This window comes from Diplotaxodon limnothrissa, linkage group LG14, assembly GCF_057381915.1.
Source record: "Diplotaxodon limnothrissa isolate DT_005_m linkage group LG14, D_limnothrissa_male_GT1.1, whole genome shotgun sequence".
Lineage (NCBI taxonomy): Eukaryota > Metazoa > Chordata > Actinopteri > Cichliformes > Cichlidae > Diplotaxodon > Diplotaxodon limnothrissa.
Window position 1 is genome coordinate 26,953,419 of NC_140609.1, and position 17,927 is coordinate 26,971,345.

Here is a 17,927-nt window from a genome sequence, read left to right on the forward strand (position 1 = left end):
CCCAGGAGTAGGATTTAATTAACAAATGACAGCTGGGATTTCTAGAGAGCATACCTCAGATACCCTGGGCCTCATTATTCTATCTCAGGTCAAATCAGCATGGACACCATTGCCAAAACCCATTCATGTCTGGCAATGACTTGTCCTTCAAATTTCCACTGAAGATGTCAAAGAAGTGTGTAGCCTGAAAAATACAACTGTGGGATTGTAAAGAAAAAGAAGAAGAAGAAAAAATAGTGTTCATGCATTCAGTTAACAGGATAATGAACACGTAAAACCCATGTAGTCAGCACTGACTGGATGACCATGATTTGTGTCCATTATTTTGGCGGTGTTCTGATGATGGATGGTGTGTGTGTGTGTGTGTGTGTGTGTGTGTGTGTGTGTGTGTGTGTGTGTGTGTGTGTGTGTGTGTGTGTGTGTGTGTGAGACAGACACACTGAGACACTTGGAAAAGTTCTTAGAAAGAATAAAGGTATCTGACATTTCCTGATATGATAAACAGCAGAAGAGACAATTGACAGCACACTACCACCATCTGGTGGCAAAACACTGATGCCACCACTTGCATTTATTTACCAATCAAATACACACAACTGTTTGCTGATTAATTAGTTTAAACTATGTGAAAAATAGTGAGTGACTGTAAGTTCAGAAATAAAATTAATACAATGTTCTAAAATCTTTTGGATGTGGATGTTTTGGACATGAGATGTTTCCTTGTGTTCTTTTCTGGCCTTAGTAGAATTATGTAGCACTTGGGGGCAAAGATGCAGCCCAGCAATCCATAACTCGAGGCCAAGATAGCAAACACCTCTGTGACTGTGGAGTACTTTCCAGGAGAGCTGATGTAGGCAGGAATAAACGCTATCCACACAGCACAAAAAATTATCATACTGAATGTGATGATTCTGGCCTCATTGAAATTGTCCGGAAGTTTCCTGGCCAGAAAAGCCAAGACAAGACAGAGAAAAGCCAGCAGGCCAATGTAGCCCAGGACCAGAGCATATGCTAGATGGGAACCTTTGTCACAGAGAAGAATGACAATAGGGCTATCACGTGGCATTAGTTTTTGTGGCATTGGGGGAGCAACAACCAGCCATACTGTACAGATGATTACCTTTATTTTAAAAAAAAAAGTACATGTTTAGTATTTCAACTTTTTAAAGAAATGCTCCATAATTATTCTTATCTTAATAAAAAGTAAAAATTCTTTACCTGGACAAGTGTACAACAGGTAATGATTATCCTTTGCTGCAAAGGCCCAAACCATTTTATGACATGACTGCCTGGAAGTGTAGCCTTAAAGGCAATTAGGACCACTATGGTTTTCCCCAGAATGCAGGAGATACAGAGGACAAAGGTAATTCCAAATGCTGTGTGGCGCAGCAGGCAGGACAACTTAGAGGGCTGACTGATGAAGATCAGGGAACACAGGAAACACAGAGTCAAAGACAAGAGTAGCAGGAAGCTCAGTTCAGAGTTATTAGCCCTAACAATGGGGGTGCTTCTGTGACAGTAGAATATGAAGGCCACAAAGCAGGTGCTGAAGATGCCAGTGAGGGAAATAACCATCAGAATGATTCCCATAGTGTCACTAAAGGAAAGGAACTCCATCTGTTTGGGGATGCAGGCAGTCTTCTCAGCACTGGACCAGAACTCTGGCAGGCATTGGATACACTCTATGGCATCTAAAGGAAAGACAGAAAGGCCTTAACTGCCATATTGTGACTTTTCCACAGCAAATGCACTGGGTAAGTCACATTGTAAACAGTAATGTGGCCAAATGGCATTTCCTCACCAGTCTGATTGCTAATCTCCCCAGCTGCACAAACCACACAATCATGGCAGCAAATAGGGAAGTTAGGTCTGATTGCTTTCCGGGTCCCTGGGGGACAAACATTGCTGCATACTGACAAGGGAACCTAAGGCAACGTGGAATCACAAACTACACTGGTCACATAATGAAAACCTGAATATACAAATTACAGTTCAGAAAATTGTTGTTGTATTCTGCTGAGACCCTTACTTTGGTTTGGTTACCAGTCCATAAAATGTTCTCTTCCTGGATTTGAAGTTTATGGTGTGAAGCTGCAGTTGTCTCATCAAATTTACCGACAGTGACAAAATCCATTTTTCCATTTGGCTTCAGCTGCCAGTTAACAAGGTCATACATGGCTCTAGGGTCACCATTCCCATCAAACTTTGTTTCGTCACCAAAAGTGTTGAAATATTTTACCTGTTTTATATAATGAAGCAGCTAGAAAAAAAGTAGATATGATCATTTGAGTAAAGTGACTTCTGTAAATTTATAATGAATTATTAAACAAAGTAGTACCTGCCATGGCTTTATACTGTCCATATCTGGACATGCTTGCTGAAGAAATGGTCCTTTTCCTTTCACACAGCTTCTCATAGCCTTGATTGCATGGGCAAGGGCATACACAGCATTATAGACATTGTAGGAAATCCTTAGCTGTGACACATCTGAATAGATATTTGCTATGCTCCCCAACTCTTCTGTTCCAGAGCATGGAGGATTACCCTCAGTATTATATTTTTGATCTTCAGCCTCTACACCCAGACTGCACTGAAACACCTCTTCCCAGAAGGGTGCCAGGAAGGGATCATTACTTGCATCTGAGCTTAAGGGATTCAAACGAAGAAGGAAATCTCGCAATCCAGGTATGTCTGCTCGCCGAATGGCAAATCCCATCGAACCCTGGAGGATGTGATGGTACTTTCTAGGGGTGGAAAGAATGGCAGCTGTGCTCCAAGCCTCACTGGCCAGCCATTGTATCCCAGCAAGCTCCATTCTGAATTCATGAAACATGTAGATTTGTGTTTTTACAGTGATAAAAAAACATTATAGACTTAAAGTCAGCAAATAAAACAGATGATACTGAGGACTTGTGGAAGAATCCAACCTGAGCACTTCATCAAACAGAGCTGCTGCGTCTTGTTCCACGGCAAACACCAGAATCACCCAAACCCCAGATGATTGGATGTTGGAAACAATAGATGATATCGTGCTCTGCGCTCTGTTCTTAGGTATAATTTCATGAAGAGCAACACAAGCACCCAACTTTGTAACCTAAGAGAGCAATAAAGAAGATAAATAACAGTAAATATCATTTTCATAGTTATTTTAGTAAGATACTCAAAGAAAAGGAAAAGAATGCAATTTTATTATGAATACCTTTATTTGTAATTGTCTGACTCACCTCATTTACAAAGATATTAGCCCCACCACGACCATAATCATCATCCCCTGCAATCACACCCACCCAAGTCCAGCCAAAATGCTTGACAAGTTGTAGTAGTGCATCTACCTGGCAGTAGAAAAAAAACCAAGACTAGCACAGAGAACCAAAACAAAAAACAAATATAAAATAAAACAACAACAAAAAACAATGCAAAATATATTTTTGTTTGAGTGTTGCAGTGAACCTGGAAGAAGTCACTGGGCATGGTCCTTAAAAAGGCAGGGAACTTGTTTTTGTCACTGAGACATGCACAGCTTGAGAAATAGCTAACCTATAAAAACAAAACAAACAAAAAAAATCCCATAAATTTCAATGTAAAATAAAACCTTGATGATGACCGGTATTGAACCTTAAAAGACTCTTAAATTAGTCTGTTGGATTTAATTCACAGGCCTGACCTACCCTAGTGGTAATTCAAAAAAAAAAAAAATGACAATAAGCAATGCACACTACTATGTCGATTACAGAATATTTTACAAGCTGTGAGAAACCTACCTGTGGCACATGAAAGACTCCCAAGAAATGAGCTACTACAAGAGACTGAGTAGAGCCCCCATCTCCAATCACTGCTGGTATGGACTCATGACAGACTCCTTGCTGGTGTGTATTTCCTGCTGAATTGTTCTCTGTACCCCTTAACTCTAATACAGCCTTTAGAGCCTGATGGGGTGTACTGCATGAATCATATATCTTATAGCCCAGTGTGATGTTGGGAAGGAGATTGCCCTTTCTGTTAATTTCCTCAATGGCAAAGATCATAGTTTGCATCCAACGGAATGTCCGAAAATTAAACCTGGAAGAAAACAGCAAGAAATTTACATTTGAGATGCACGGGTTGACTGGCCAGGGACTAGAACTGGATGATTTCCATTGTTCTGAGTCAGGACTGGTAACTGGCATACCAGTCTCACGTAGTCTCACGTCATGCATGTACAACACATGCACAGTGATGCAAGCAAATAGTTACTTGTTACATGGTACCATGTTGCTAGGATACAAGCTCCTTTCTGTGAGAGTAGACACAAAGTTCACCAAAGCTATCAGGTAGGGGACTACAATGAAAATAATCCTGTCAACTAACATTTGTGACACTTAAATTATCTTAAAGATTAAAGATTTCTAACAAAGGCAATGTGGCACAAGCTAAAGCTAACAAGAAGTCAAATGGGTTGATCTAGTCACAACCCAGCAGCCTCAGTATGCACAAAGGATCACTAATTATAAGGAAAATAATGGAAACAAGTTAAAACAGAGGAAATGATCAGTGTCCTGTTATTTGGTCAATTTATAAACATTCTGGAAAATTATGTCAGCAACTGACATTTGTTTTGTTACATAAACGTGTTGCACCTGTGTAAAGCTGGGGGTACAGTGTGTGCATTAATTACAGTTAATTGTTCTTAAAATAACTTTATTTTCAGTTGGTTCAGTGAGAGAAGATTCTCCAACGTATTGCAGTTTGGGGGAAATTGTAAAGCTTAAGTTATTTTGTATCCATAATAAACAAAATATTTTGCATTAAAAGTTTATTTTTATTTGTACATGCTTTTAATTATAGCTCTTCGGAATCAGCAAAAATGATATTCCCAAGTAACACTATATTTCAACATCCTTAATGTGAAGTTCCAAACAGCAATGTTAAGGATATTTAAAGAACTCTTACCTCGTGCACTGGGTAGACGGAGGTGTAGAAGTGAAAGACAGACTGGGCTCCACCACCATGTCATGAAGGGAGAAGAGTCCTCCTAATATGATGTCCCCTTTTTTTTCCAGTGCAGGCAGGCTCATCGTGCCAGGAATTATCTCACATTGATCTTGGTACGAGTCATAGGCAAAAATCCCTGTCCACAAAAGACTAAAGAGGACAAGCCTTGCTCTTCTCCATGAAAGACTAAACTTTGTTAATGTCAGTGTCATCCATAAAGGGTTCATCCTTTCTGGAAAATAAATAACTATATACATCTGATAGTAAATTTTGCAAAACTTATAGAAATTTGACCATGACCAAAAAAAACTAATAAATTAAAAAACAGTTAACTTGTTAAGAAAAAGCATGAAGAATGCATCATTACATCATTAACTTATGCTGACACAAACACAACATTTAAAGAAATTTAACATACAGTATTTGGCCAACATAAGTTGATTAATATAAGCTCAATCTAGTAGTTAAAATACTTTCTATCAATCTGCTGTATCTTCCACCCCTACCAGTGGTGCACAAATAACTGTATAGTCTTTGGCATCAAGTAAGAGATGCTGCCCTGTATGATATATATGCTCTCTGTCTCATGCTGCAACTGTCAGATTGGCACTATCTCCCTGGAACTTATGATCAAAGGAAACAGAACATGAGGTTCACAACAAGTAACAACAACAACAAGGAACTGGGATGGGCACCTGACCATAATGAAGAAAGACATGAGCTGTCTCATGTCTTAGTGTTATGCCTGACTAGGTATTCATCCTTCAGGGATAAGGAAAGGCACATAGTAGTGCAGTGTTAGACAGGGCTTCTACACTACATCACACGTGAATACATTACTTTTAGAACATACACACAGCTGTACTTTTATCAATATAAAATACATTAAATTGACTTACACTGATTTACTCTAACCCTGAACCCTTTCTCCTACAATTCCCTAAACTTTTAAGGTACATTTAAAATAACCATAATTCAGCCATAATTTGATTTTTATGCTTTTAGGATTTATGTTCTGACTTACTTTTGGTGCCTAAAAGAAAGGTCAGACTCTGGAGTAATTTAGTGATTATTAATGAGTCATTGGTGTGTTTTGCATATTGTTATCAAGACAAACTCTGCAGGCTACAAAACACAGCAAAGCAGAATGAATATCACATGTTGTATGTTGTGCTGCCTCAGGCCATGCGATTGTGTTATGCACCTAATATGTCCCTGAGTGATGCTCAGAAGTGGAAGGATGGTGTCCTAGGAGACAGTGTTTAGTATTAGGATACGATAATCTCTGTATTGTTTAGTTGAGCTTTTTAACAAGACCTTGGGCTCAAAGGATCAAATACTCTCATGGGAAAGGATTAACATTATTTTATTCTAAAAACAACTTGATGAAAAGAAAAAAAATAGACTGTAGTTAAAAGCTATCCTCGCTGGGAGATGGGTATCATGGTAAGTGAAGTTCCTCTCTTATAACAATACAAAGACAATATAAATGAATCAACTTTCTAAAAAAGGAAGAACAGAAAGAAAATACTGAGTCACAGTTAAGATCTTTGTCTTGCCTTCCTCCCCTCACCCCAACTGGCAGCCCCTCGCTGAGCCTGGTTCTGCTGGAGATTTCTTCCTGTTAAAAAGGAGTTTTTCTTTTCCAATGTTGCCAAGGCACTTACTATGATATGTAGGGGCGGTTTTTCTGTTTTCTTTGATTATTTTAGGAGTTCTCACTTGCAACATCGTCACCATTTTCTCTGCAACAGCTGGAGTTAAGCGTGTGAGAAATCGGGCAGGGCAAACTGTATGGAGATCGCACCAGGCTATTGGTTCTGAATGATTATGATTCACTAACATGGTGGCGAGAACAAAATAGACTGGTATGCAACACCGTTACCACACATTTCTGTCATTTGACTTTAACATTCCATCCTTGTACCTTACATCTCCCATCATAAATCAGACAGACACACATACATATATGCACATATATCATTATACACACACACACACACACACACACACACACACACACACACACACACAGAGTTGCTAGCTCATATATAACAAATTAACTTACTGTTCCTCAGATAGATGATTTTGTTGGCCCTTACTGGACACTGACTTTTAACAATACATGAATGGATGGTTGTTAGTGGCATATGAAGGAATCCAGATGAGGGTTGATACCTTCATGTTTGAGGCCAGTGAAGTGTCATGTGTTGACTGTGAAGCAGACAGGTAAGACCCATATGCTGGACAAATGCGCAGTTCATTTCCCCAAATTTGAAGTGTAGACCGGTGTAGACTTTGTGGTCCCATATATCCCACAATTCATAGCGCGGCGGTGGGTGTGGATATTTTGTTTCGAAAAAAACGGCGGATGCCTGAAGCGTGGCCGCCAAAGAGTAAACTTCCAAAAGTAAGTACTGAATATTATGTCACTTATTTATGTGCGATGTATGTTTAATAATGAAGAACATTAAAACATTACTGTTGGCCACATGTTGGCAAATATATGTGTCATTAGTGATGTTTGTACTTTCAGCGTCAACTTGGTTTTAAAGCTTTTACTTTAAAATATACGCTGTTCAATAGTTGACTTAATCTTACAGAGAATGTGATGATTTTATAGATAATTAAAGTCAGTCATATATCCACAAACACAAGCTGAAAGTCAGTGATGCTGCTCGGTTTGCAGTCGTGAATATCACGGCACAAGCAGGATTCACTGCATTGTTAATGTTTGCTATGTTATATTGCTGCCTCTGTTCGGTGGTGTCGAGCCAAACAGACTTTAACATGTGTTTGAACGAGCTGACGTTTCACTCGTTAAGCTGAAAGAAAGATGCTTTAATCACAAGAATCACACATGTGTCCTGGGAACCAGGGGTGATTCTAGGATCAGAGCTTTGGGGATGCTGAGCACCCAGACAGCTGCGCAGCCAGGCAAGATAAACTTTACTCGTCACGATGAGACTTCTTCCCTGTCTCTGTCAGTCCCTGCATTCCTAAATGTCTCCAGTTTTCCCGAGTTCTTTCTGATTGTCTCCTTGGTGCATTTAAACCCTGTTCCTCCCTGTCCTCATCATCTGTTGTCTTCGTCTCCGTTATCAGTCATCATAATTTTACCATCTCTGTTCAAGTCTGCAAATTTCTTTATTAAATCATAAGATTCTTAAATTCATCAAGTCTCTCTGTGCCTGGGTCCTCGTCACAAAACATGACATCACTGTTTTGTACATCTTAATACAATTTAATCTCCAGACTTGTGAAAGAAAAGCAAAACACTTTTTTGAAAAGTCTGTAACAAAACCATCAAATCTAATCATGGTTATTTAAATGCTGCAAAAGAAGAATGGATTGGAATAAAAACAAATACATATCCTAACCTTAATTACTGGGGGAGAATAATGAATGATGCTCATAGTGAGTGATTTACTTAATCACTTTACTTTTTACATACACATTTTTAATGTGTATGTAAAATATAATACAGATACATAAAAATACACTTCAAAAATAGAAGTCCTTGAAATGTACAAATGTACAAAATATTAATTTAAAACAATTATAAAAATGGAGGCAACTTTGCCAATGGTACAATGTATACTATGTATGAAAAGATCTTTATTGCAGATACTACTATGGCTCTGCAGATGTTTTTATTTCATTTTAACCTATTTCGCCTCACCTTGAGGTTAGCACATCTGTCTATCACTTTTGGTGGTCAACTCTCTCAAGCAGTTTAAAAGTGTCTGTTTTGCCTGTCACTATTCCCTGTCTGTTTTCTTACCTGGTTCTTCCTGACCTTGTAATTTCTCCTCACGTTCCCCTCTTTCCTCTCTCCCTCTTTGGACTGACAATCATACACAAATAGATTGTATTCAATTAAATGAAAAAATTACATTAATATGAAAAAAAAATACTATTATGATCACTAATGAAAAAGTCCTCTCTCAGTGTACTTTCAACCAAAAGGCAAATAACCAAACTACATGTACAGCTGATAGAAGATATAAATATTGAAACACTGATCCAGCGAACTGCGTGTACTACGAAGCGTGCGGTCGCTGGATTGGGACACAGCCAGAGAGATGCAGTCAATACATACACAGGAGGAGATGGGGAAGTGGAGACAGCTGGGAACACAGCGGGGGCAAATCAGGAGTAACGACACAGGTGAAGCAAAGCTGAACATAATGCACAAGAGACACCGGCCACCACAATAAAACAGAAAGCATAACCACTGAGACAGAGACAAAGACACGAACTTGACATGGACAAGAAAGGTAAACAAACAGAGACACAACTGACTTCATGAGGAAGGACATGGGAGGAATGAAATCTAAAGACTAGATAATACAACAGAAAAAATAAATAAATATAAAACAGAGGGATTACAACTACAATAAGAACCAAAACCTGGAACAGAATCTTAACTGCAGAATATTAAATAAAACAAAATCAAAGGTCCAAACACATAAATGCTAGGTCGCAGACCCACAACTATGAAAACAGATTGTTTTATCTTTTCTGTTTTGGAGAAAGTCACTGCTACAAGTGGTCTGAAGTAGCTTTGGGTATTGGTCGCAATTGAGAAGGATGAAGATTAAATTCCACAGACAGATTAGTTCTGTCTCAGCATTAATGTGGGAATTGTAACCACACTTTTTCACTGATGCTTCCCTTTGTTGGATTTACCTTACAAGCTCATTTCACTGGACCCCGCCTGGTAGAGTGACAAATCAGTGACATGCAACACTAAATCTTGGAGAAACTCTAGGAGAAATTATATAAAAATGATGAAATTATATCTTTCTTGGGACGCCTTTCTAGGCTGCATCACGTTTCATGTGTGTTGCTCCTCCATATCATCCCTCTGGTGACAGGCTGATTGCTGAAAGGAGCATAAATTGAAAGTTTCGGAGGTCTTGCTTAATTTACAGTCATCTCTGTCCCATCAGTCTGAGTCTGCAGATATTATCAGCTCGATAGAGAACAACTTGTTCATTTTCTTTCTTCCTTATTAGATGTCATTTTTGCGCCGTTATATTGATGTAAAGGGCTACAAACAACTAGTTTGATAATCAGCTAATCCAAATCCAATCTATCTATTTATCTGACTTCTTTTTCTCATCTTTACGTTAGGTAGTGAGGTTAGGTGTAGTGTAGTTTCTTTCTTTTGGTTAGGATATCTTGATCTAATTGGAGATAAAATATCTGAATTTCAGGAGCAGGACCATGCCTCCAAACATGCTCATTCCGGTTCTCATCTATATATGTCCCCCAAGTTTACATGCCCCACCGTCCCAGCCCTTTACAATTCGTTAACGTCTTCACTTCTATTTAGTACATGGGGATCTGCCAGGCCCGGGAACCTCCGCCAGTCCCCTTCGAGGCCTTTCCCAAACCGTAGCTCAATTTATGTCCAAGCCATTCACCTTTATCTACTAAAACGATGTAAAACCTCATATGAGGACGTGGGCCCAGCGAGTGAATCTATCTATCATGGAATGCATGTCACACATATCTAATTCCTTAGATTTGTTTGTCTGATATTTTCAGCTAGAACGATCTCTTTCTCAGCCTCATCCTAGAAGGGACATAACATGACAGTAAAGGAAACACTCTGGATTTAGCAGTCAATTTGAATTTAAAGTATTACCTGTGGCTTCAGCTTTTAAGTATAAGCTGGATTTGCAGAATGCCTGGAAGGTGAAGAGCTCAGAAATCAGGAATAACATTGAGTATAATAAGTGCAAAAATTACATGGCTGTATCGAGCACACAGAAGAGATTAAGAACATAGAATTACAAATTCTAGCTGGCCTGGAAACACATTTTCTCTGCTGTTCTAAGGAAAATGAAAATGATCCAGGCAATATGTATGCCTATACTCTACATGCACTCTGTTGGATATATATGGAAAAATAAAGAACCTCTGGTTGTGATATGATGGTATAGGGCTTGATTCACTATGCAGATCAAGCAATTCCTTGTTGTTTCTCACACAGTGAATATTGAGCAAAATTTCACTGCCTCTCACTGTCATGCAAAAATCATTTCCTTTTGTACTGGAAGAAGTAAGAGACCTGTGGCCTATTAGAGTCTTCAGAATATTCAGTCTCCAGGCTAATAGTCTGTTCAGAGAATGAAGGTTACTTCAAACTTTGCTGTTTGATTTTCAGCATTTTTAGCATGAATATTTTTTCCCACAAAATCAACTTAAAGCCAGTGGTGTGGGGCAACTTTTCTTATTATTATAATAAAATAATAATAAAGAATCAGCTGAATTAAGAGGCTTGAGCAGACAAAGTTAACTGTAAATATCTACACAGTGGGGATTGAAAATATGAATGAAAAATGAATCTGATGTGTTGACAAAGCAGCTGGTTAAACATATTCAGATAATTTCATAGATGCTACTTCGAAAGTGTACCTACTCTCCCATCAGATTACCATCAAAGACCAGTGGTTTATCCATAATGTGCACGTGCAAATTACAAGAAAAACACAGCTGGCCTTTCAGCTTGTCCAGTTAAAGTAATTTTTAATGGAGAATGGACACGTCCCCAAAACAGAGAGAACTGGGTTTTTTCTGAGATTGACACAAGTGAAGCTGACTGCAGCCACAAGATGGCAGCAATATAAAGGATGGATGCACATGTTAATTGACAGGCGCGAAGATCTCTGACAGTGACAGCATTGTCTGAGATCAAAAGAAAGAGGTTGGTTTCCTATGGTACACATTATTATATATGTATTTTTAGACAGCATTGCTTGCCTTGCTTGTCCTGTCAGAATGCCACAGGAGTTATGGAAAATTTTGAAAATTCTTGTTATTAATTAAAATGGTAACTATTAAGCAAACTTCAGTTAAACACCACAACTTTTGATTTTCCTAAAATAAATCTCATATCTCAAATCCTATACATACTACAGGCTATAGTAAGAAGGAACAATTGGGTGGCATACACACAGTTGTACAAGCTATTTGGATAGAGCACCACTTTGCTAACGTTTGGAAGAAGACCCAAAATGTCACAATAAGAAGAAAGGGAAATTGGTTAGGATGTTCAGCAACAACCCAGGAACCACCAAGCCTGCCAGAAACTAGAAACTGCTGAAAAAGTAGTGTCACTGTCCACAAGAAGCCAGTTTTACATAACCATGGACTGAATGGTTCAAAATTGCCACTTTCAAATCAATATTCAGCTGCCCAAATTGACAAGCCAAATGATTTCTGGGAGAAATGCTTTATGGTCAAACAAGAAAAAGATCAAACTATTTAGCCAAATTGACAAGAGGTATTTTTGGAGTACGAGTACCAGTTATTAAGCATGGTGGTGGTATCATGCTCTCGGGTTATTTTGCTAGTACATTGCACAAAGTCAATGAAATAATTAACATCACCTCAAATCAACAGCTTCAACTTAAAAACAACTGGTTGTTCCAAGACAACAAACATCAAAAGTGATTTTGAAACTGATAAAGTTATAAAGTAAAGAGTTGTCAGTTATCCAACCAGAATTATGCTAGAAGGTTGTTGCTGTCTACCAGGAGCATTTGGTGTGGTGCAGCTCGATAAAAGTCATTTAAGGGGTAGTGGTCACATCACAATTTAGACTCAGTGCCATCTTATAAATGTATAGATATAATATACGATTTAAAATATATATGCATACGCTTATGTATAACATGAAATATGTCACACATATTCACAGACACAAAAGTTTTTAAATATCCTTCACTTGTGGCAAGTTTTTTTGATGTTTGCATGTCACTTGTTTGTGAACTTGTAGATGATGAAAACAACATGTGTTGTCTTAATCTGAATGAATAACAACATGCATTGAAGCATAAGTGTGTGCACTTGGGAAGCACTTAAACTTGTTTGTGAGCATATTATGAAAGGGAAACTATGTTATGACATCAACCTAAACCTGCCAATTTACCTTTTTCCCAGAGGGGTGAGAGGTAGACAAGGGGCAAACTGGGCAAGAAAAGACAAGCAAGTGTTTTCGACAAGACTGATGACATCTGGCCCTTAGGATAGAAAACAAGCGTTCACCAGGTGTTGCGTTGAAAACTAATTAATTTAGAATTTTTTTAATTGAAGGTTACCTTGTTTCTCTCAAAACAATTAGCATTGATGCCATTAATTAGTGAGATGGCAGTGAGACATTAGTTACTGTCACCTGCAATTATTAGTTTAATATTGAAGAGAAGAAAAAAAAACTCTTCTAAGTTAACTTTAAGAAACATACACACATACTGAGTACAAAGGTATACAAAGTATAAAGGTTTCTATTCAAGGGTGTCATTGTTTTCACAATTTGAAATTAAACATTACATTTCAAAGTAGTTTATCTAATTTATGTTCAAGCTAATGCTGTACATATATATTTATATTCATTAGGTTTACAAGGATTAAAAATATCAGTATGAGTTCAAATAACATTGGCTGTATTCAGGCCACTCAAATCTCCATCATGACTTTCAGACTTCATTGTAACTCTAATTCTGCTGAATATCTTCTATTTGATTGTCATCTACCCACAATTTAATTGTAATTCAGTTATCTAGCTGTAAAACCTTTTAGGCAGAACTGGGAAATATAGTCTTTTTCTTCTATGAGCACAGTCATCTTTAGAATTTCCCTCGTTGCAGCCTTTTAAAAAGTATCCACACGTCATCATCAATTCTTTGGTAAATGTCATATTTTGATATGGACACTTGGGCCTGTGACTATCTCCTAGTATGCAGCAGAAATCAGGGCAGTGGGAAAAGACTTGCCGCCAAAGATGACCATAACCAAGTACCCCTATTGGTTCCATTGAATTTTGGCAAACAAAGCAATTGTTTGATTTCAGTCCTTTTGTGAGTTTGCACTTCACATCAGAAGATGTTTCTCATTATTACTGAATGTCACCGTTATACCTGAAGCCCAGTGATATTTTGCAAACATTTGGATTTACTCTTAAGATTGTCCCTGTAAGAGAAACTACTGTGACCTTATAGAGTCATGAGAAAAGAAAGTACATCTTCTTTCAGTTCTAAGGTTTTATGTATCTGGACATAACAAAAAATAAATAAACCATCTGGTCCTTACCAGGTTCAAAAATTATTTCAACACATTTTGAGGTACACAGCAATAAATAATCTAACATACATATTACATACAGTATATCATTTTTGTTTTTAACAAAAACTATCCCAGAATGAACAAACAATGAGTCAGAAACTATCAAGATGACTCAAGAACCACCTTTAGCAACATAAACTTGAAGTAATGTTCTGCATATCTTTACCAATCCCTCACATCACTGAAGAGGAATTTCAACCCAATACTATTAACACTATTGCTTCAGATTATTGATATTTGTGGGCATTTTTTTTCCCAGTGATAGCATTCTGGCCAGGGTGAGGTCTGTCACCTTGATTCTTTACTTTCTCAGGCATTATGATTTGCTGCTGTGCTTTGGATCACTGCTCTGTTACATGATGTAGTTTAGGCCAAGCTTTAGCTCTCGGATAGATGATCTCACATTAGACTCTACAATACTTTGGTATCAATGTGCTCAGATTCTGTGGTGAAATGGGCCCAAAACATCACCCCTCTACCAATGTGCTTGATATGTGGTATGAGGCGTCTGTGCTGATGTGCTGGATTTGGTTTCTAACAAACATGCATTATGGTTAGACATTTCCATTTTCTTCTCTGCTTTTGAAAGGATATTATTCCAGAGGTATTGTGGTTTATTAGGGTGTTGCCATACTTGTTAAGGCTTTTTTCTAATTGTACTGTCATGAACTTCAATACTTAACATGCCAACTTGGGCCTATAGAGTCTGAGATGTGACTCTTAGGTGTTTTTGCAATGTCTTTAAACATTGCACAGTCTGACTGAACAAGTCCCTTAATTGGTTTTAATTAAAGACACAACATTGAATTTTAGGGCTTATCATCATTGAGGTTAAGAAATTAAGAAATTAAGTTTCAATCTATAATAAGAACACACAGCCAGTGTCAATATTGGTGTGTCTGTGGCCATGCCACGTAAAAAAAAAAAAAATAAATAAATAAATAAATAAATAAATATATATATATATATATATATATATATATATATATATATATATATATATATATATATATATATATATATATATTTAACTTGTCACTGTGCTTATGTTGAATTTCTTTATATTTCCCTCATGTGTTGGTCTACTTTTTGTTCTGTAATTGTTGTATATGTTTGTATTTATATGCATTTTTGTCCCCTTACAGTGTGTGTATGGACTAGTAATATTGGCTGTATACAGTTTTTTAGTTACTACTACTACTACTACTACTACTACTACTACTAATAATAATAATAATAATAATAATAATAATAATAATAATAATAATATGCTGCTGCTGCTGCTGCTGCTGCTACTGCAGCAGCAAAATATACACCATAACTGGAATTAGTATGGTTTTCAGTAATTCCACAATACTACCAGCAGATGACAGTATTGTCCATGGTATGGTGATCCAATGGAGGTACAAAGAAATCACTGATTTGTGATTGTGTGTATGTGTAATTTGTTAGGAAAAGTATTTTACTTTTTTTCTTTTATTTTCATTGATTTAAATCTTGCACTACATACTGTATTGCTGTCCCAGATGTGTTCTGTATAAGAACAAAATTAGGTTTCAGCTTTTATAATTTCTTATTTATTTCTCTCTTTCCATGTTCTACCCCATAATTTAGCTGACTTGTATTCTAAGTTCCCTGTTATGGTAATACTGACCTTCCAAGACTAACTCTAACACTTTAGTGTAGGCCGTTCACTCTTGCAACACTAAAATGCTCTCCTGAATATAAAGATCATTTAGTAATAATAAAGAACATCACTGGACTGCACAGAGATCTGACCTGATCCCCATTAAAAAAAGAACACAGGTAATAATCATCTGCTGCACTGCTACAAACTTATAAATACTACATAAGTGTACCAAAGGAAGCAGATCGTTTTTGGATTGTTATCGAAATGTAGCTTAAATATTTATTATTTGTCAATGTTTTGCTAACCTACCCTGCAACAACCCTCATAATACCAAAGAGAATAAGCCTAGGTGTATAAAAAGTTCAGATCCAGTTGATTGATAATATGTCTTTTGACACTAAAAAAAAACATATACGAAGTTACCTTCTGACTTTCATTCATTTCATCAAGTTCAAAAAGTAAGATCAATCATAGACTTTGGCCTTGACGGCACCAGCTCTCCAGTGGACATCATAAGGGTATCATGATGCAACACTCCTGGAAACAAGTATCTGCTAAGAGGATAGGTGTGTGAGCTGAGTGTATTCTGGAGGGAATTTCTCAGTTTGTTATTGTGCTTGTTACTGGGATGAGCCACAGGTGTAGGTCATGGTCAGGCCTTAGGCACCTGCACTTCAGCACCTGTGTTTGAACTTAATCAATACCCAAAGGTAAACAACCGTGACTGAAACACCAATTTAACTTTGCATAAACAAAATTAACAATATCTTTTGGTAATTCAAAAGGGCCCAAGAGGCACACCAGCTGCTACTGAACATCCCTTTGGCTGAAAGGCAACAATAACAAAATTAATTATTGCAAGGCTCAATACACTGCTAAATCAGTTATGCTAAATTGTTTATTTTGCTTCCTTGTCAAAAGTGTAACTTTAATCCCCTAATCCAAATGCAATACCTTCTTAAAGTGCCACACAGGGAAATAACTGAAAATACAAGGTAAACATGCCAAAAGCATTTAGCACAAATTCAAATCAAGAATGATTATGTGTAAATCCCCATGCAATATATAATGTTGTTTTTTGTTTGTTTCTTTTGTTTTTATTTCACATTCAAACTTTCTGTTCAAAGCAGACAGAACAAAGAAAGAAAGAAATTGACCGATTAAAAAAACAACAACATATTAGCCCAGATTTCTAGATTACTAGATGTAGGATTCCACATCACTATGTTCATCCAGCTGAGGTTTTGTTAGTCAAAAAGACTTTCAAATCATCTTCCCCAACTGTTCATAACAGTTTACAAAAAAACAATAGTTACTATCGAAAACTACTGCACTAGTTGTTTTCTGAAAAAAATGACTTACTTGGTATGTCATGTTACAATATTAAGTGTAATGAAAAAGGCAGATATTTGGGTCACATTACCAGGAATAATGTACACGGTTATGACAGTGTTCAGCAGTAATACTACCATTTGTATGCTGGAACACAAATTTCCTATGTGATCTAAAATAGTCAATATTAAAACTTTGCAGCATTTTGAAGCCCTGCAAAATGGAAGTGCCTTGTTTGTATAAGTCCCCAAGATGAACAACTGCAAACCATATACTATATTTAATTATGGTCCCCACTTTTCATACCTTTACATTTTGAGGAACTGTATGTACACTGATGTATAAATTAACTAACTCTAAAAATGTAATCTTATTGAGCTACAGTTACACAAGATATGGTATTACTTGTGTTTTCACAAGTCTGTGTTTAATTCACTTGTAAACTTCTGTTTTTCATTTGCAATGATATGGATCTATATATTATTGTTTTAGCACTGCGGTTATTGGAACACTGTTAATACAGTGGAATAAGTAAATCGGGTATAATTGAAGATATTCACAAATACATGTATGGATAAAATACTCTTGTAATTGTTTTTTGAAGACATATATTCTCATTATTTTCATTACAGCAAACAGAGTGTGTACAATCATATGTATAAAATAAAATAAACTGAATGAAAGAAAGGGTATCTGAACACTTTCAAGTTAAACATACGGTAGCATTCATCATCTCTACATTTTGAAATCAAGGCCTGCTGGCCATAACTCTGTGTGAAAATAGCCAAATAGTACATTTTACTCATAAATCAAATCCCACTAAACATCATATCTATATTGGGTCCATCAATTCTGGTCA

At 37.0% G+C, this 17,927-nt stretch overlaps 1 protein-coding gene across 1 annotated transcript; it reads right to left on the bottom strand.

Annotated features, from left to right (window-relative positions):
* Positions 1-676: 676 nt before the first annotated feature.
* Positions 677-5,198, bottom strand: LOC146618972 (extracellular calcium-sensing receptor-like). Its single transcript, XM_085370141.1, has 10 exons — positions 4,930-5,198; positions 3,762-4,059; positions 3,451-3,537; positions 3,225-3,332; positions 2,928-3,094; positions 2,339-2,816; positions 2,030-2,260; positions 1,802-1,925; positions 1,219-1,691; positions 677-1,120 (listed from the first exon to the last, which is right to left on the bottom strand). Exons 1-10 carry the CDS (start codon positions 5,196-5,198, stop codon positions 677-679), a joined length of 2,679 nt encoding a protein of 892 aa, XP_085226267.1.
* Between the last annotated feature and the right edge of the window lie 12,729 nt (positions 5,199-17,927).